The 20,416-nt window shown below is 35.4% G+C and overlaps 1 protein-coding gene across 1 annotated transcript; it reads left to right on the top strand.

Moving 5' to 3' along the window:
- Positions 1-292: 292 nt before the first annotated feature.
- Positions 293-19,339, top strand: LOC125835998 (mitogen-activated protein kinase homolog NTF4). Its single transcript, XM_049515093.1, has 6 exons — positions 293-693; positions 784-913; positions 1,885-2,022; positions 11,140-11,472; positions 12,321-12,501; positions 18,867-19,339. The coding sequence occupies exons 1-6, from the start codon at positions 467-469 to the stop codon at positions 19,040-19,042; spliced, it is 1,185 nt and encodes a 394-aa protein (XP_049371050.1). The 5' UTR covers positions 293-466; the 3' UTR covers positions 19,043-19,339.
- The last annotated feature ends 1,077 nt before the right edge of the window (positions 19,340-20,416 follow it).

The raw sequence follows: 20,416 nt of genomic DNA, 5'->3' as shown, positions 1-20,416 counted from the left end.
CCCCGGGACTTCCCGGCGCGATTCCGGAAAACAACACAAAGAAAGCTCTAAATATTTAGTTTTTGTAATAAAATGTTACACTCACCAAAAAAGATAATAATCTTAATATTCAAAATAAATATATCTTGCTTGATAATTATAGTGTTACAACTTTTCTTTTTTTAATGAATTATGACGAGTAAACCTTTTGACTATTTTATTGAATATTATAATATAATATATTTTTATATTTAAAAATAATTTAATTTAATTTAATTTTTTCAATTAGTTTAATTGACAAAGACAAAAAGCAAAACAACAAACAGCATTTCCCTTCTACATCTTTCACGATTCAGATCTGCTTGACCCCAAACTTCACTTTCTCCAGAACACACATTTTTTCACACACAAACAGAAAGAGCTAAAAGGACTGAAATAGGAAAAAAGACGGCAAATTTGATTCTAGGGTTTACTATTTACGGTAAAAATGGATGGTTCAGCTCCGCAAACGGACACGGTGATGTCGGATGCGGCGGCGGGACAGCAACCAGCTACGCCGCCGCTGCCGATGGCCGGAATGGAGAACATTCCTGCGACGTTGAGTCACGGTGGCCGGTTTATTCAATACAACATTTTTGGTAATATATTTGAAGTTACTGCAAAGTATAAGCCTCCAATTATGCCAATCGGTAAAGGAGCTTATGGTATTGTTTGGTAAATTTTCTTGCTTTTTCCTTAATAACTGACTTGCTCTTGTTAAAATTTATGTGGAATTTGGATTGATGAGACATTTTTTTATGATAGTTCTGCTTTGAATTCGGAGACAAATGAACATGTTGCAATAAAGAAAATTGCGAATGCTTTTGATAACAAAATTGATGCCAAGAGAACTTTGCGTGAGATCAAGCTTCTTCGACATATGGATCATGAAAATGTTAGTGAGTGTTTTTTTTTTTTTTTTCTTGGTTTTCTATATAATTTACTAGTTGGATCAAATTTAAATTTGTGGAATAGGTGTAGAGATATATGCTTGTGTTATATTGTCTTTCAATCCAATGGAATAAAGAGTGATTTTTGGAATTATTCAATTGTCTCATGCGATAAAATTGGAACAGTAGAGATGTTGAATGTATTCACTTGGTTCACTGCTATCAAGTTAATGAACTACTTAAATAATAATGAAGCAATGCTATATTTTGACTTACTATGGAGAGAATGAATGATAAATGGTCTCTTTTTTTTTTGAGAATTAGTACTGTTGTATTCGTCAACATTAGGAATGCTGATCACCATCAAAAACATGTTACAAGGTAGTGAAATTCAAATCTAGACTTTACAAGGCACCGAGGAAATCAACCAACTCTTCTACTTTCTTATACTGGTTTCTTTCTCTTCTTCAAAACATAAAGATTGAGTAATGTCTTGTAGCTAGTATCACCCCACACAAAGTCTTGGGTTTTTTCCCTCCCTTTTTCAGCTGAATGATATTGGAGAGTAACTATGTCTCAAGTGCAAACAGGGAATGCATATAGAATTATACTTCCTCTGTTTCAATTTGTTTGTCTTACTTTCCTTTACACAGTCCATTTCAAAAAAGAATGACTCTTTCTATTATTGGCAACTCCTTAATTCCAAGTTTGCACATGACATGTTTAACACTACAGGATTAAAGGGCATTTTGGTACATTATACATATATTTAGTTTAAGACCATAAGATTTAATTGTCTTCTTGGCTTTCTTCAACTCTGTGTCAAGTCAAAACTAGACAAATAAATTGAAACAAAGAGAATATATATTTTCAAGTAATTGAAGGAGCTTCTCAGATTTTACAATGGGAGATGGATGCTTCACATGTGTGGTGTATAAGAGAAAATGTGAGGCTAATTCAGCATCTTGCCTTGCAGATTGTTGCGATAAGAGATATAATTCCACCACCTCAAAGAGAAGCATTTAATGATGTCTATATTGCATATGAGCTTATGGACACTGATCTCCATCAAATTATTCGCTCTAATCAAGGATTATCAGAAGAACATTGCCAGGTTCTTATTAGGATAATTTTATTCTCTCTATGTTCCATTTAGAGCATTACCAATATGGGACTATCCAATTATTTAGAAGCTTGTAAAAGTGGTTCTTGTTCTTGATTAAAATTTGATTGGTTAATGTGACAAGTTCTTTTCAAATTTGTGTTGAAGTTGCTCAAATCATATACCTGTTCTTGTATTGTTGGGATTAAGCACTATTCTGTCAGTATCATTTTAACAGCTTTCACTTGTAGTATATTATTTTGATAAAATTTTCCTTTAAACCATGTAGTATATTGTTGTCCAAAGTCGTAATGATCCATAATCCTTGTGCATGGTTACATTGTTTTAACATGAAACATCAGCAATTAACATTCTCTCATTCAGTGGAAATGATGTTCATCCTCTTTTTGAGTGCTGAAGTGTATGAATGAAAACCCATGCCCTTTCCACTTCTATATTTCTTTGTTATAGTCTCTAATCATTGGATACACAATTCTACTGTATTTATTTATATCAAGTGGAAAGTGGTAGTAATGTTCAATAATAGACAATTTGCTTTCATCAATATGCTGTTCATAATTTTTTTTTCATTTGATTGGTAATATGGTTTTTCCCTTCTTATTTAGATATAGGACATAGATTGCATTATCATCTTTATTTTTGAGAAATCAATACCCTTCTAAAGCTAGGAAAAACTTGAAATGTTTAGGAGGTCTCTTCATCGTCATATTAGGGTGCACATTAGTGACTACAAATCTACTATGTCCACTAAGACTTATCAAATGAAAATTGGTAGCAATGGTCAACCACAAACAATCTAATTCCAGCAGTATGTTGTTTGTGTTTTTCTTCCTTCTCTTTACATAGGTAGTATGCTCATTTTTTCCTTGCTTGGATAAGTACATTAGATCATATTATCATCTCCTCGAAGAAGTATAGAGCACTGTAGTTGTTGACCAACGGAAAGCATGGAAAAAAAAAAAAATTTCGAAGCGAAAAAAAAAGTCTCTTTCTTTATTTTCCCCAACAACAAAGGAACTTATAGACAGGGCATTTTCGGGGACTAGCCCGCTTCCCATTACTCAATAGGGCAATCCCTCACATAATTAAGGAAACCATCGAAAGGTGACTAAAACCTAAGTTGCTCGGACTCGGGTGCGGGTATCCGAGACGGATGTGAATCCGAGAGTCAGATTCGGCAAAATCTAAATTTTAAGATTTGGGGGTGCGAATCTGAGTATGGATACGGGTGCGGGGATACGGCTAAATTTTTTCAATATTATAAAAATATAGTTATAATATAATTATAATATAATTGAATTATACCATACGTACCAAGTACTAAACAACTGCATAAAATATCACTAAAAAAATTTGTGAAATATATACGAGTAATTGCATATTTTGGTACAATTGCATACAAAATAAATGGAGTGTAACTGTTAAAGAAGAGAGAGAATATAATAAACATTAAGAGTATAATTTATTTTATAAAAATGGACACACTTTTTCCGAGAAACCCTTCGTCTCTAGGAGTTCTTTTTCAAGAAAAATTGAAAAGACTCTGTACTTTTTCAAGAAAGATAAAAAAGCTCTGTACTTCCTGTACTTTTTCAAAGAAAAAACTCCTCTTTCTTCTCTGTACTTTTTCAAGTTTCATGTACTTTTTTAAGCTTCATCCTCTTTACTTTTTCAAGCTTCATCCTCTTTACTTTTTCAAGCTTCATCATAAAAAGTAGCTCCGCCTCCTCTCTGAAGACGTCGCCAGAAACTGATCTCTTTTTCCCCAAATATTTTCTCTGCTCTGGTCAAAGTGTCCGGATCGGATTGACCGAATCCGACACGCACCCCGCACCCGCTCCCACACCAGTGTCGCGTCGAGACGGGTTCGCCTGCAAAAATGAAGAGTCCGCGCAACATAGACTAAAACACTAGAAATGGGGCTACTCGAGCTAATGATAGAGGCAAGAATGCTTTCCGGTAAGTCCCATTATTTGATCATAACGATATTGTGGAAATGTCAATCTTTGTAAGCCAATACTCTTCCAAAACTAGGAGATCTTCAATGTTTATGACTGCTCTTTGTTGTCATTTTTAGGGTGAACCTTAGTGACTAGAAATCTAGTGTATCCAGTTAGGATCGTCAAGTGAATGGTGGTAATGGTTAATCATAGACAATTTGACACAACAATGTGTTGTTCTTGATCATTTTCTATTATTTAAAAAACATGGTGTCCAGGTTAGCTTGCACTCGACTAATTTCATGGGATATCTTTCACCTCCCACCAACAACATCTATCAGGTAATTCTGTCCATCAAGGCTAGAACAACTGGAAAGAAATCACCTAGTGTTTTGTCACTGCTAGGTTCAACTTGAGACCTCTGGGTGCTCAATTTGCTTTATTGACCACTAGGTCACACCCTTGTGTGCTTTTCTATTTTTCTTTTTGCTTAGTATTATTCCGTTTTTCGTTTTTATTTGGATGGGGACATTTTTTTTGTTTATGGATAAAGTAAGGACAATTTTATTTCTTTTAGCATTCAGAGTATGCATCATGTAGGGATAAGGACTGAGATCATAACATCATTTTCATGAGTTTTTTTGTAAAGTTGCTACCCTTTTAAAGCTAGGAAAAGTTTGAGTGTTAAGAATGTTGAAATAAGATAAAACAGGGTGTAAGTAACATAGTTAGTGGAAGTATATATCAAAAGATAAGTCAAATGCTAGAGTGATGAGGTGAAAGAAAAATGCTCAACTGATGTATAATTGATTATTAGGTGAAGCTATTGGATATAGCAGTGTTATAAAAGGTGAAAAACTTAAAAAAGCTCTAAGGTCTGTTGGGGCTTTAAGCGCAAATAAAGCGTGGGATTTAATGAAAAAAGGTGCAAAGGGAGGAAAAAATACAAATATATATGTTTTAGTCAAAGACTAATAATTATAAACATGAATGACAAATATATGACCAAAGAAATTGAATTTTTTTTATGATAAAGTGAAATATCAATTGTTTAGTGTCACTTCTTCAGAAGAGGCTCATTGGCAAGGAAAAGGTTGCCTTAGAACCTTGAGGATGACACTTAAGTGCTCATAAAGTGAGGCGAAGCGCTTAGCACGTTTTGAGCCTCGCTTCCGGGCTTAAGCGCGCCTTTGACTACACTGGGATATAGTGGACATAAGAAAATTTGTAAGTGCTGATCTTGGGATATTCTTTTTGTTTGGTGACAAGTCAAATTTCATTTTAGTAATGCACCGACGGGGAATCTTACTAGTCTAGTTGGTTGATTGACTGCCTAGACGCTCATCTTGTTGGTGAGAGTTCGATTCCCCACCTTGTAATCTCCTTCCTCATTCCTACTATCCCTGGATGCTTGAATCACTCCGTGGCTTTATACACCCCAAAAAGAATGAATTGGCGCCCATATGAAAAAATTACGATATAAATGTATGATTAAAAATGAATTTAAAATTATGTTAATTCACCACAAGGTGCATTCGAAAAATGTGTGAAATGAAAACATATGCTAATCTGATCTCTTGGTTGGTCTACCCAAGATTTATAGAGGGAAATGGGGGAAATATATCCTTCAACTATGTGATTTAGAGTGGATATATCCCTCGTTATAAGGTGGTGCACACTTGTATCTCATGTTAATTAGTATTAATATTTTAAAATGATATACATAATATTGAAATATGTATGTGATGAAAACTGTAGGATGAAAATACAAGTGCGAATTGATGAATATTTTGCCTATTGGACTGATATTTATTGTCATTTCAAAACACTAACGTCTAAAAATTGCTTTCAAATTATAAATGTAAAAATATCCTTTATGTTTTGGAGGTTAAAATATGAATTTGGGGAGAAAAAGGTTTCTTTTAGTATCTTCTTTTAATATGGTTGGATCAAGATAGTGAGTGGATGAATAAGTAGAAACCACCGTTTTAGTTGAACCCATGAAAAGATAAAAAATCAAAATATTGCAAGGATAGCAAGTTAATTCATAAAGAAGAGAAAACAAATAAAATTAACTTATGCAAAGAATACTGTTTGGGAAAACAAATTATTAGCATTCTCTAGAAAATCATACCAAAAATTGCAGAAAAAATTATCTTTAACTGTTAGTTCCAACTTCCGAATACATGAAATTAAATATCACCTCATCATCTTCACATTTGCTAATCTTTTTAACCATGTTTGCAACCTAGTGTGCTTAGAGAATATGATTGCCACAATTTGTTCACCAACCCCTTGTGTGATACCTCAAATTCCATTGAACTTCAAACTTACTAAACGACTGCAAATCATACTCGAGGTTTTTTAAGAAGAGGAGTAGAAAACTTAGAAAAATCATAGTTTATAAATAAGATAAAACCTCTCTATTTATAGCCAACAATAGTAGTATGAACATGTGCTTATTGTGCGTTATCGAAAAAGTCACAACCCTACAGGAAAGTCACAACTCATCGGAAAAGTCACAACCCTTCAATGTGAAAAGGTGTCTGCTTTAATATAATATAAATAAATAAAAATATAAAATATAGAAGATATACTAATTGGTATTTTGAATTGGAGGTATTATAGTAATGTAACATTCAAGTTAGGAAGTTCATGCTTTTAAGGTAGTATATAGTATATATATAGTTGCATGACAAAATTAAATACCTTTTAAGATTTTAAGGAAAATTTAAGTCAATTCAAATTATTATTGAGTATTCTCTGGATGCAAAAATGCTACATTTCATTTTATGTTTCTTGAACCCGATCACAGGAAGGAAACAAAGAAAATATAAAATTTGATAATGTTATAAAAAGAATAAAGTAATAGCTATGTCTTATCATTTCCTCTTTGATTATCGTCTTAAAAGCAAAAAAAAATTGCTCTTGTAATATTGTAAAGTTACACTACAATATCATGAGTTTGACTTCAATATCTTCACTCTAACTGATTCTTTACTGCTTTGTCGATTAGATTTTAAATTATCAATTCTAAAACTATAGAGGATCAATCTTTCCTAATGGGGAGTAATTTTGAAGGAAAAAGTAATAACAAACAAAATAAGCCAACTTATATCATAATAGACATAAATGTTAGACATAGAAGGGGTAAATTGTCCATTTCAGATTATAAACCAGTTTTGTTACACTTATTATCAAAAAAGGGAGGTATATGTAATATTTGATACCGCAAGGGAGGGATGTGTTATAAGCCAACACCTCAAGGGAGGCCACTGAAATTATCCCTAAAAAACAAAAAACAAATAGAAAAGAAGATACTTACAGATATCTTAAAAATTCACAGAATGACCTATATCCTCTAAACTTACTCTTTTACACCAAAAGTAAAAAAATAAAAAATACAATTCCATTTTAACATTCTGAATGGAATGGATCTATCTTCAAAACACCTCCCATTTTTCTCTCTCCAAACTGTCCACTAGATGCATTGTGGTATGATCCTCTACCACTTTTTTTGACTTTTGCTGCCTCCTCTTTTCATCCAGCAGCTAAGCAAATCTATAATATGCTCAGGCATAGTCCAATTTGTCTTTGTTATGCTGAGAAATAGAGACCAAAGTTGTGCTGTAAAAGTGCAGTGTAAAAACAGATGACTATTTGTTTCATCTGTCTCATGGTGTAATAAGCACCTGGAGACTATGATGGCCCCCTTTTCCTTCAAAACTTCATGTGTCAGGCATGCTCTTTTAACCACCAATCAAGTAAAACATTTTACCTTGGTTGGAGCTGAACTCTTTCATAAGTTTCTCCATAATTTTGGTTTCCCTTTATACTGTACCCTTCCTTTCATTTTATAAACCCTTTTAACTGAGAATTGCCCATCAATATTGTGTTTCCATCTTAATGTATCTGGTTCAGCAGTAGAACCACTAAAATCATCAATCCTACTTAGCAGATTACTATCAATCTTCCCGGTCATTGCCCCCAAGGCCTAGCTTGAGTGGACAAAGGTGGAGGATTTGTGGCTTAGGTTGCAGGTTCAAGCCCCACACCATGCAAAGCAAAGTTCGGTATTTAAGTGGAGAAGGGTAGAGGGGAGGGCCCATTATCCACCGAGTTTAGAAGGTTGTGATTGGTCCAAAGGGCGGGTCACAGACCGATTTCTCGGTTATCAAAATAAAAAAAACAAAAATCTCCCGGTCATTAACAATCTCCTGAAGGATAAGCCCCTGTGCACTCCAGGTATCATAAATATTAAATGGTACCATCTGGTTTGTTGCTTAGAATAAATAGGTAATCTCCATTAATGAACTTTCCTCCTTCCAAGCATCCAAGCATCCTTCCAAACTTTCTCTTTTTTCCATCTCCAACTTTCTTCTGCAAGTTCCTTTCTATATTGGGCCATAGAGCACTAATGGTCTTCTAGACTCCAACCTCATAAGTATTAGTGCTCACATTGGTACATCATCGGTTGAGTTCACCAAACTTGTGTCTAATCACCTTCTTCTATAATGCATGTTCCTCCTTATTGTATCTCCAAAGCTATTTCATCAATAAATTATTGTTCTATTCTCTCAGAATTCGGAGGCCCAAACCAGCTTGCTCTCTACTGTGCATTGTTGTCTGCCAATTGATGTAGTTTGTATCCTTTCCCTCTTTACACCTGTGCCACAAGAAATCCTTCCTAAGTTTGTCCAGTGTTTTCATAACTTTGGAAGGTAGGAGAAATGAAGACATTAAATATGTATGAAGTGCATCAAGTATAGAGTTGATAAGGATGACTCTCCCTCTCAGTGATATGTATTGTACCTTCCACCTAGCCAGCCTCTTTTCTATTTTCTGTAAAATTCCATCCCAAATTTCCCTTGTTTTGTGTTCACTGCCCAGAGGCATACCAAGTTATGTAGTAGACATATTTTCAAATTTGAAAATGATTGCAAGATTTTGGATGTTTGGCACCTCCTCTATCCCACAAAGTGGTTTTTTCCCAGTTAACTTTCAAACCAAAAGAAGCTTAAAAAATAGTCAAAATCATTCTGATGTAACCTATTTGTTCAACCTTTGGCTCACAAAAGATCACTGTGTCATTTGCATATTGTAGGTGACATACCTCCATTTTTTTGCCCCCTGCTATCTCCTATCTCAAACCCTTTAATCCATCATTATGTAATGCTATACTCATCATGCTATCAAATCCCTCCATTGCTAGAATAAACAGGAAAGGACGCATAGGGTAACCTTGTCTCAGCCCCCTTTCAGCACCAAAAAATCCTACAGGTTCACCATTCACTAGAACAGAAAATTTAACGCAAAAATCAATCCATTTCTCATCAAAGCCCATTTGTCTGAGAGTATTCAACATGAATCTCCAATCGACATGATCATAAGCTTTTTCTATGCCTAGCTTACACATGGCACCTGTTTCTACCCCTTTAAGTCTTGAGTCCACATACTAACTAGAAATTAGGGTTGCATCCATGATCCGTCTTCCTTTTATAAATGTCATCTGATGCTTGTTAACTAAATTGTTAACCACCTTCTTGAGTCTTTCAGCCCGTATCTTTGCCACAATCGTGTACATTCCACCTATTAGACTTGTATGTTTGAAATCTTTCAACTCTCCAACTTTCTTTCGCAAGGCTATGAATGTTACATTTTTGAAATTTAATCTCTGAAGGTAATATTTTTAAAAGTCACGTGGCATTTTTGAAATTTAAAAACCAGTTTTAGAATTTGTTTTTTAATTTGGTAAATATGGGTCTGTTAACAAAAAGGGTTAATATGCACCATTTGTTAGGTGACAGGGGTATATATGCACCACTTTTTTAACGAGGGGTATGTCTGCTCTAAATCACAAGTTAAGAGTACATTTGCCCCTTTTCTCATTTATAGTAGGTTTTCTTTCTTTACAAAACATACAAATCATACAAAGTGTTCTTAAATTAATTTGAAATTTTCTATTTGTTTGTTCTCGTGAACTAGTCATACAACTTTTCAGTAAAGAAAACATCAACAACTAGTCTTTGAGGCTTATCAAACACCAGCAAGTTTTTGATGCTATGTACTTGTTATAATTGTATTTTTCTTGTATGATGTATTCTTTGTATCGGTTTGCCTCGTAAGGAATAAACTTATCGTATTATCTTGATAAAAAGTGTAATGGTGATGTATTCTGGTGCATAAACAACATAAAAACATTATATTATTTCCAGATGTAAGATTAGATACTGCTGGAAGATGCAGAGTTACCTGTTTCAAAATAAATAAATTAAATTACTCAAAAAAAAGAAGATACCTCTGGAAGACTGGAAATAGAGCTGGAAGAGAAGAGGGGGCAGCCACAGTAAAGGAGTCATTGACAAATTTTTGAAGAGAGTAGGAGTTTAGGTTAAGAGTGAGAAGCTAGAGAATGAGTATAACAGGTCATTTCATTTCTAAGCTCTATTTTTCATAATGGAACACGAGCGAAATTGCAATAAGACTCTTAAAACAATGTGCATGTTAAATGCTTGACTATGTATAACTCTCTTTTGGTGTATGGCTTGTAAATACTTTTGACAGCACCTTATTGTTGCTATGTAAATAGTACAATTACTATTTTTCAAGAAAATATTATGAGGTTGGTAATTTGAGAATTCTGTAATGGAGTTTAGTTATGAAACTATGGACTAAGTTTATCGTCTTATATTGGTTTTTGTGCAGTTTTTGATGAAAACATTATCCACGAATACACATTTCATTGTGTTATCTGGTCTAAGTGCTATATCTTAAATTGGTTATTTTAGTTTTTGGTGAAAACCTTGTCCAAGAACACACACTTGCCTATAGTTGCTGTTATGCTGAACAATACAGAAGGTTACTTTCTGTATTTGTAATGAAGAAATTTGTCAATTATCTTGTCTGTGTTTCTTCTTTTATTTTCTTATAAAGGTAACAATATATTCATCAAAACAAAGATTGTGCTGGAAGCCATATTTACTTGGTACCTAATTTCACCTGTCTAATATTCTTCTTACACAGACTCTATAAACTACTTGTCTCTGTTTCTTCTCATTATATCTTTATAATAGTCAGTGTTGCTTTATACATACATAAATATATGTTATGGTGCATTATTCTGCCAGAATTCATCTGTATACTAACTAGTTTTATGTTTTTGGTGCAGTATTTCTTGTATCAGATCCTCCGTGGGTTGAAATACATACATTCTGCAAATGTTTTGCATAGGGACTTGAAGCCTAGCAATCTCCTCTTGAATGCCAATTGTGATTTAAAGATATGTGATTTTGGGCTAGCTCGTGTCACTTCTGAAACTGACTTTATGACTGAGTATGTTGTGACAAGATGGTACCGACCTCCGGAGCTGTTGTTAAATTCTTCTGACTATACTGCAGCTATTGATGTCTGGTCAGTTGGTTGCATTTTCATGGAACTGATGGACAGAAAGCCTCTGTTTCCTGGTAGAGATCATGTACACCAGCTACGTCTGCTTATGGAGGTATCTTTTTTGTCAAAATTAACATCAAACCGTATCCAGTCTTCCCCTCAAAAGATTTACTTTTATATGTTTCATATACCTCTTTGCCTTTTTCCTGTGTCACCTTTTCAGTGTTTATGATTAGTTGTCAGTTACGTGCAAATCTAGCTAGAAACAGAGAAATATCATGTTGTAGATCTAGGAAAGCAGGAGTGAACAAGCATTTATATTTTGAACAGCCTGCTCATCTATAGCATTAAGAATAAGGAGCAATCAGATGTGTTAATTTTCTTCGAAGAGTGGATGGATATGGATACATTGAGTGTTTTCTCCAAATGTGGACCACGATGCAATGAATTAACCTTGCTACCCTCTCTCCCCTCTCCATGTATTGACCGAATGATTTGTTTTTTGGATTAATCATCATTTTTAATTTTTTTGATTTATCCACCTGACTGCAATGTCCCAGAGCACTCTCTAATACTAGCTTCACATTATTGTTTGTGTTTATTTATTTTAATGTGGGAAGTGGGAACTATTTGCAGTTGATTAGCTCCTTCTGAGGCCAAAATGGAGTTACTAAATGATGAGACCTCTCCAATTATTGAAAACATGATTCGACTCCTAGATTAAGCATTCAGTATTTATATTATTAATTTCATAATCTTTCGGAAACAGCCTCTCTACCTCCACGAGGTAGTGGCAAGGTCTGCGTACACTCTACCCTCCCCAGACCCCACCTAGTGGGATTTCACTGGGTATGTTGTTGTTGTTGTTGTTTGCTGCAATGACCGAGAACCACTCTTAAATTTAAGATCAGATGTGATTATTCATACTTAAGTTATTTCTTATGAGGGAATTCCTTGCAGTTGATTGGCACCCCTTCTGAGGCTGAAATGGAGTTTTTGAATGAGAATGCAAAGCGGTACATCAGACAACTTCCTCTTTACCGTCGACAATCATTTGTTGAAAAATTTCCACATGTAAACCCTGCTGCTATTGATCTTGTTGAGAAAATGTTGACATTTGATCCCAGAAGGAGACTTACTGGTGAGGAACCCCTGAAATGCTTCTTTGCTAGCTGCGCTATTCATTTATCTATCTGTGTTAAAATTTTCCCTTATGCATAGAAGAATACTGGTGCGTACGTTTGCTAGTATGTATTTTTTCATGAATTGGAACTGCTAGTATCTATATTTTATCTAGTTGTCAGACCAATGAAGTTTCTACAGATGATAATTGTGGGAGATTACACCCAGAACCGTATCTTCTTATCTGGATATAGTGGTGGCATTTTCACCTTCTCATAATTTTACTCGATGGATAACAATAATCCTCTAACAATCCTCTGATCACATTGCATGCCATTTATTATTGTAAATTGTGTTTATCTTGTTGTTGAAGCTAGGGGTCAAAACCACCTTCATTCGTTTTTAATTAAATTTTTTACCTTGAGAAAAAGGAAAGAGTACAGATTTTACTTCATTCGAAGTTCTTATTTTTCTGCCTTTTGACAAGGGATTAATTAAGGTATCTATTTTTTCAAGTGCTCGGTTTAGATACCTATTGTAGCCCCTTGCTATGTAGTGGTGAAAATTTACTTTTTTGGAGGAAGTACATGAAGTTTATATGGCCTCATTTGGAGGCCTATGGAAACTAATAGGCGTATTATGACTTGTTATTGATGTTAATTAGATCGGAAATCTGCTTAGTTAGAGTGGATGGAACAAAAGTAATTCTGTGGAATAAGAGTGAATTTGTTTCTGGGAATTGGTTGCCTATAATCTATATTAGCATGATTATCTGTTCAAGCTCCATCACAGGAAACACCAATACTTAATGGTATCTGCAGATGGGTAAACATCACACGGGATCGATGTATACGAAATGAATGACTTTCACTTTTTGTTTGAACTTCCAATAAGAAGGGATGCTGAACATATTCTCAGAGGCGAATGGCGATGGAAGAAATTTAAGTTGACCTTAGACTGGTGGGCTCCTACTGTTTGGTGCTGGCCACAAGAGGTGTCAAGGAACCACACTTAAAAATCTTGATATCGGAAGATTCTCAAAGAAATTGGTGATTCCTATGGAGGATGGATTGAGACAGAGAAAGAAACCACACTTAAAAATCATTTACACTGGACCGTATCAAAGTAAAGGGATATGGATCAGAAATCCCAAAAGACATGGAGGTGGAAAGTAATGGCTTCATCTATAATATTCCGATATGATGCCAAATTCCGGCTACCATGAGGGCCAAAGTTCCGATTGGAGAAGAAGCTATGACAGTACCGATGGGTAATAGGGCTATCATGCCCTATAAAGAAGAGAGTGATGTGACTGTTTTGCTATTGCAGGTCTTGGAATGTGTGGGATCATCAAAGGAAGGGGGAATTTAAAATTTGGGGCACGTGAGACTGTAGAAACACGTGGGAGTAGAATTCTTAAAAACCAGAGGCTGGGTTTTATCAATCCCAAGAACTGATCCCAATATTTAACAGAGGACCCTTTTGATGTCGAAACACAAGCAATAATTTCTCAGGAAAATAATGCTCTCTTCCTAAACACCCAGGCTGATACCATCGATGCTGCTGATAAACAGAAGCAGATTATTGAGAGGTAACAATCATGGGAGCCAAGATTTCTGCAAGAAAAAGAACAATTCATGAAGGTTGAAGACGAGGTTGAAGCCTGTCAATTCCGAAGGGTTCAAGCGGCAGTAGACATGCAATTAATTGAAATAGCTGGGGTGAACCTTGTGTAGTGGAGGATGCAGAACTTATTGAAGTCCATTCCCCCAGTGTCGAAGGGGATGCGACTCTATGGTGCACAGGAACATCATAAAATTGAGCAATCTGTTTGGTGTAGATTTTCAAAGATGTGAAAAGGAGGGTTTAGCTCTTTTCATGACACGAAAATAGCTAGCAGAAGAAAGAACAACAAGCCAGAACCAATCCCGGAGATTTGTAAGACACCAAAATAGAAAGGTCTAAATGAACTTGAAGGTCTGATCGTTGATATAAAACTCAAAAGTCAATGGGAACAGAACTAGGAGGATTTTAATGTCAGAGGATGAACCATGAAGATAAATATTAGGCAGAATACATAAACAGGCCTCTGAACTTGAGTTTTTCCTTTCAGGCACCTCAACTAAGTCATTTTCCAATTGAACCCGTGAACCATCTATAATTTGTAACTTTCAGATCATAGTCCAATTTCTCTGAGTTGTGGAACTGGAACTTCCAAATTCATTCTTCAAATTTGAAGACAACCTTGGGGCAGAGCATTTTTTATTTTTTTTTGAAAATGGTAATGGTGTATTCTTCAGCATTAAGGAGATGCTGGTGACCTGCAAACAGAGGGGAACAAAAGAAGAGAAAAATAAAATAAAAAAAATATTTACAAGGGTCCTAATAATTCCATTCAGAAGGTTAGATGGGATTGTATGGGGCAGAGCATTTTAAGGCACGTATTCCCTGATATACACACCTTGAGCCAACAAGAAAAGGCTACTATTGATGAAGTATGGACTGCACAAAGTTGGAATCTCAGTTCCAGTAGACTTTTGAATGATTGAGAGATTGCACGTTTTGCTGAATTCCAGAACTCAATCCACCAGTTCACAGGGGTAAATCAGGATCAAGATAGGCTATGGTGGTTAGTCCACGTCTCTGGAAATTTTTCTGTTAAATCATCCTTTCAAATGCTGAACCACATTGACAACAAAAATGAGTTGTGGCCTTAAAAAGATTTATGGAAAATCAATATCCCATCATAGTATCATGTTTTCTGTTTGGTTATAAAGGAGACTTGTTTGACCCAGGAAAATCTGAGAGGAGGGGTATACAACTCTGCTCTATTTGTCATTTATGTGGGCAACATGTAGAATCTAACACAACCCACCTGTTCACAGAGGTTATCCCAGGATCAAGATAGCCTATGGTGGTTAGGGCACAACTCTGGCAACTTTTCTTTCAATTCATCCTATCAGGTGCTGAACCACATTGACAACCAAATTGAGGTGTGGCCCTCCGCCTTTGAAACATATAATAGAAGGTCAAGGGCCCATACAAAGTATCATGTTTTGTGTGGTTGGTTTCCAAAGACGCTTGCTTGACCCAGGAAAACTTGTAGAGGAGGGTTAGTTACCTTTACCTTAAAAAAAGAAGTTGTAGAGGACGGTTATACAACTCTGCTCTATGCGTGAAAAATGTAGAATCAAATGGTCTTTTCCTACACTGCTAAGTGACAACACAATCATGGAACATCTTTTTGGCTATGTCAGACTATGTTGCTCGGACTCTTCAAAAATGTCATCAGGTGCGTGTTGGATCCTTCAAAAGTAGTGCATTTTGGAGGATCCAACACGGGTGCGGCAACATTTTTGGAGAGTCCGAGCAACTCAGATGTCAGATATGAGTTGGGTAATGCCAAGAAATGCTTTGGACCTGCTGTCAAGCTGGAGGGCAGGATCACCTGATCAGCAAAGAACATGGAGCATAGTCCCAGGCTGCACTTGGTGGACTATATGGAGTGAGGAACTTGAGATGCTTTGAAGCAAAGAACAACTCTATTCAGAAAATAAAACTGAATTGAATTTTTCTATTCCATTTCTGGTGTAAACAAGAATACTCAAATGACAGTGTCTACTAGAAGTCCTAGAGTCTCGGTAATGAAGGAGATAGTTTTTGCTGAGGTTATATTTCTTTGGTCCTATAAACGATATTGAAATTGTTACCATCTCAAAAAAAATTAGCATGATCAGTACAGAGATGTGTGGAGATTAAGTATAAGTTGATGGAACAAATTTTTTCTGTCATAACTGAGATGGAGGTAAGTTTTTGTCGTCTCGTAACCATAATATAAGTAATTTTTCTAGTTTATAATATCATTTGTACGATACAACCACTGCTCTCTAGGAAGCCATAGCATTTCTGCACAGAGTATCTAGGTGTGAGAAATTGCAACTGCTATTTTGTTCAGGATAATAGCTCAAATATGCCATGGAATTATCAAAAAGACCTTTCCATGACACTCGTTAATAGTTGGGCATAAAAATCCCCCGTCGTGACACATTTGGCATGTTCATGGCACTAACCACTAACAACCCTCACATTTGGTTTTATCAACCAAATTCTTCATTTTAAAACGTCATATTTTCCATGTGTCATCCAATTAAACCACCCACTTCACCTAACCCATTCCATCTATTTTAACCTATTCCCTTTATTTTTAACCCCCAGCGTTATAACCCAACCCAAATTTCTTTTTACCCAAACTCCTAATCTGTTCTCCTCATTCAAACTGACCCAAATCCCATGTCTTCAAAATCCCAAGAAGCTCAAGAACAAGTTGTTTTTGAACTTTTCTCAATAAAAAATTTCCATCTTCAAATCTCATCTCATTCGAACTCGAGGTCTTTGATTTTTTCCCATTTCCATTTGTAAAAGAATGGAAACTTAAGGATGCCAACCTGGTGAAATTGGTTGTTTCATCTTCTTATAATTGGCATAAATCTTCAAAACCCTGCCCTATTTTTAATTTTGACAGTCGTCAGGTTCCTATTTTTTAATTTTGATAGTCGTCAAGCAAAAACAATTCAATGCATCCATGTTTTTCCCTTCTCCTACTTCTGGTTAACTGATTTAGTCTTCGGAGATTTAGCTGAGTTAAAACACTCGGCTTCAAAAGAAGATGAAAATGCACCACAACTTGAATCTGAACAACTGAAAACAAAGGATCATTATCCATTTTTGGAAGTGATGAAATTGGCTGTTTCATCTTCTTCAAATTGGCATGACTTGTTCAAATAAGGGAATTGAGGGGAAGGGAATGGGTTGCAATAGATTGAATGAGTTAGGTGATGTGGGTGATAATGTGGATGTGGGGCGGGTTAAAAAATAAAAGGGAATGGGTTAAAAGATGCAACGAGTTAGGTGATGTGGGTGGTTTAACTGGAGGACATGGGGAAAATTAAGTATTTTAAAATCAAGAATTTGGCTGATAAGACCAGATGTGAGGGCTGTTGGTGGTTAGTGGCATGAACATGCCAAATATGTCACAGGGGGACACTTTTATGCCCAACTATTAACGAGTGGCAGGCCATTTCTTATAGTTTGATGGCAATTTTGGGCTTTTTGTAAATCATAAGATTAGATCTTTGTAGGTAGGAATGAAAAGAAAAACTGATCTATAGCCAAAAAATGAATTATTTTCTCTAAAATTAGAAACTAGTATGGCTGATAATTGTCATATGATATGTGGGGTTTATTGATAACATGCTTGTTTTGTGAATAAATGTTTGTCCTACCTAGGGTATTGAAAAATAAGCTGTTCAATAGGAACTAGGCTTTTTCTGTTTGTAGTGTGTACCTTTATCTTGTCTCAATTCATTACGGCCACCTCTTTATTTTATTAGTAACTCTATGGCCACATCTTCATTAACAATAACTTAGTTTTATACTCTTTCGACCGTGAGTTATTGAAACTGAATGGCCACTGATTCATGGGTTGGACAAAAATCAGCCAAGGAAAGGCCAGCCCACCAACTAGGGTTTTAACGAATCACCCAGGTATGGAATAAAGGCTGTATTGGGTGAAAGTGGGGTTGAAACATGTTTTAATGTAGCATCAACTCACTCTATGGTTAAAAAAAAGGGCAAAAAACAAATAAATGAAGGGCGGACAATATTGGGGTGGCATCACCATTGGATGGCTCACAGTTATGCTATTGTATTATACTAATGAAGAACTATTAAAGCTTGCATTCTTTGGGGGTGGATGGATCTTATCACTTGACCTTGCTTACAAATTACAACAATACAATAACTCAAAAGCTAAAGCATGAAACCCATATTTCAATCCTGGCCAGCAGTACTCTAGCTTAGTATGATTAAAATCTTAAAGCGCCTTCTGTATTGAAGGCTTTGATGAACCTCATCCTAGCATAGGCCTAAATATTGGCTGCGACTTCATAGAGTTTCCACTTAATAAAAGAAAAGGAATTTCTGTAGAGTTTCAGTAAGATTTCCAGCATGAACTAAGAAAGGAGAATAGTTAAACCTAGAATTGTACGTTCTTCTTTTGTGGACTAAAGATGGGGTAAATGCAAGAGCTAGCCTGGGGGAAGTGCTACTATTTCGTTCTGTGGGTATTGTCTGGTTTCCTTGGTCGAAAGTCTTGAGCTATGATTAAAAGTACACTGGTAGAGCTTCAAGTGTTTTGCAGCATGATTGGACAGATGTTATGGATAACCTCCATTGTTTGGTCTTCACACTTTTGTTGTATAATATATTTTATCCTTGGCACTTGTCAAAAGACACTGAAATCTAATCTCCATATTTGCATCCTTTAACATCCTACATCTTGCTATATACTGATTCCTAAATTATACATTCTGTTTCTTGTTTCAGTTGAAGGCGCGCTTGCACACCCTTACCTAACATCGCTTCATGATATTAGTGACGAGCCCGTTTGCATGACTCCTTTTAGCTTCGATTTTGAACAGCATGCCCTTACCGAGGAACAAATGAAAGAGCTGATTTACAGGGAGGGTCTTGCATTTAATCCCGAATACCAGCACATGTGAGTACTCGCTCGTTTGCTGTTGGATCGTCTGTGTGGCTTTCATTTTTTAATGCAACCAGGTCATTATATCTCCATGTATATACATGTCTTTTTGAACGTTTTATATGTAGCATGACCTGTGTATGACCATTGTTTTCCTGTACTCTAAGAGGTGGTTCACTTGTATCAGTATTTTTTAGTCCCAGAAATGTAATCTTTTCTGCTATTGGATTTCTATCCCTTTGTCACTTCTCATGCTTTGATACTGATTCACTCTGATACTATTGATTTTTAATTCTGAGGTTAATGCTTTCTTGTACATCTGAGACTCGTTAATTCTAACATCTAACTGGCAACCCTGTGAACATGCAAAAATACAGTTGGCATCTGAAATCTTCGGGTCATATGTACTTGAACTTTTTATTAAAATTCGGGCCCTTCAGGGTAAAAAACATACCTATCTCAATTTTTTGAGTTTCATATCCAAACTATTGAGAGCGTGAGGTTCTTACCTGAATATCACTCAATGGTTAGTGAAACACACACTAATTTCTGATGGTGTCTACATACGCTTTTCTCTTTTGTTCAAAGTTGTGTCGTGGAAAAACAATTTCACCGTGGAAAAAGTAAAATAAATCAATTTTAGGTTAAGAGTTAAGGTGAAAGGTAAAAAATCATCACCATAGAAATCAAATTATTCTCCACTACAACATCCAACATCTTCTTCTCTTGAAAGGTTGCGACTTTTTCAATGAGTTGTGATTTTTTTTGAAAGTGTAACTATTTTGATGAGTTGTGATTTTTACAAAGGATTGTGACGTTACTGATGATTTGTAACTTTTTCAAATAGTTGTGATTTTTTTGATAAGTTGTGACTCTTCCAAAGGATGGTTACTTTTTCGAAGGGTCCTGACTTTTCAAATTAGGCACAATTAGCACATGTTCATACTACTCTTTGTTTGCTATAGATAGAGGGATTTCCTCTCATTTATCAACCACATAAAATTTCTAATCTTCTACTCTTCTTCTTCTTACTCTTTAAGGGGTCGTTTGGTAGAGTGTATAAAAATAATGCTAAATAGAGTATATTAGTAGTGCTTGTATTAGCAATGCATGTATTAGTTATGCTTGCATTAAATATACATAGATTATTTTTATGCATTGTTTGGTTTGATACATTAAAAATAGCATGCATTGCATAAAAAATCTATTTACAAAGATACCCTCCACTATTATTTTGGAAAAGATGTAAAAAAAGATTTGAGGGACAATTGGGTCTTTGAATGAGCTAATGCATGCATTAAAATCATTGCATTGCTAATACCTAGAAATCCATGATATTAGTAATACACAACTTAATACACAATAGAGTGAGTGTATAACTAATGCACATAAG

Source organism: Solanum verrucosum, unplaced genomic scaffold, assembly GCF_900185275.1.
Source record: "Solanum verrucosum unplaced genomic scaffold, falcon-dt-bn FXZP01000208.1, whole genome shotgun sequence".
Classification (NCBI taxonomy): Eukaryota; Viridiplantae; Streptophyta; class Magnoliopsida; order Solanales; family Solanaceae; genus Solanum; species Solanum verrucosum.
Note: the sequence above shows the minus strand (reverse complement) of the source record. Positions and strands in the feature narration are given on the sequence as shown.

What these genes read in the sequence shown, in the direction of transcription:
- LOC125835998 (XM_049515093.1), top strand. Translation starts at nt 467, where the DNA reads ATGGATGGTTCAGCTCCGCAAACGGACACGGTGATGTCGGATGCGGCG. An exon ending in TATCAGAAGAACATTGCCAG is followed by an intron (nt 2,023 to 11,139) that starts GTTCTTATTAGG and finishes TTTTTGGTGCAG; the next exon opens with TATTTCTTGTATCAGATCCT. An exon ending in AGCTACGTCTGCTTATGGAG is followed by an intron (nt 11,473 to 12,320) that starts GTATCTTTTTTG and finishes AATTCCTTGCAG; the next exon opens with TTGATTGGCACCCCTTCTGA.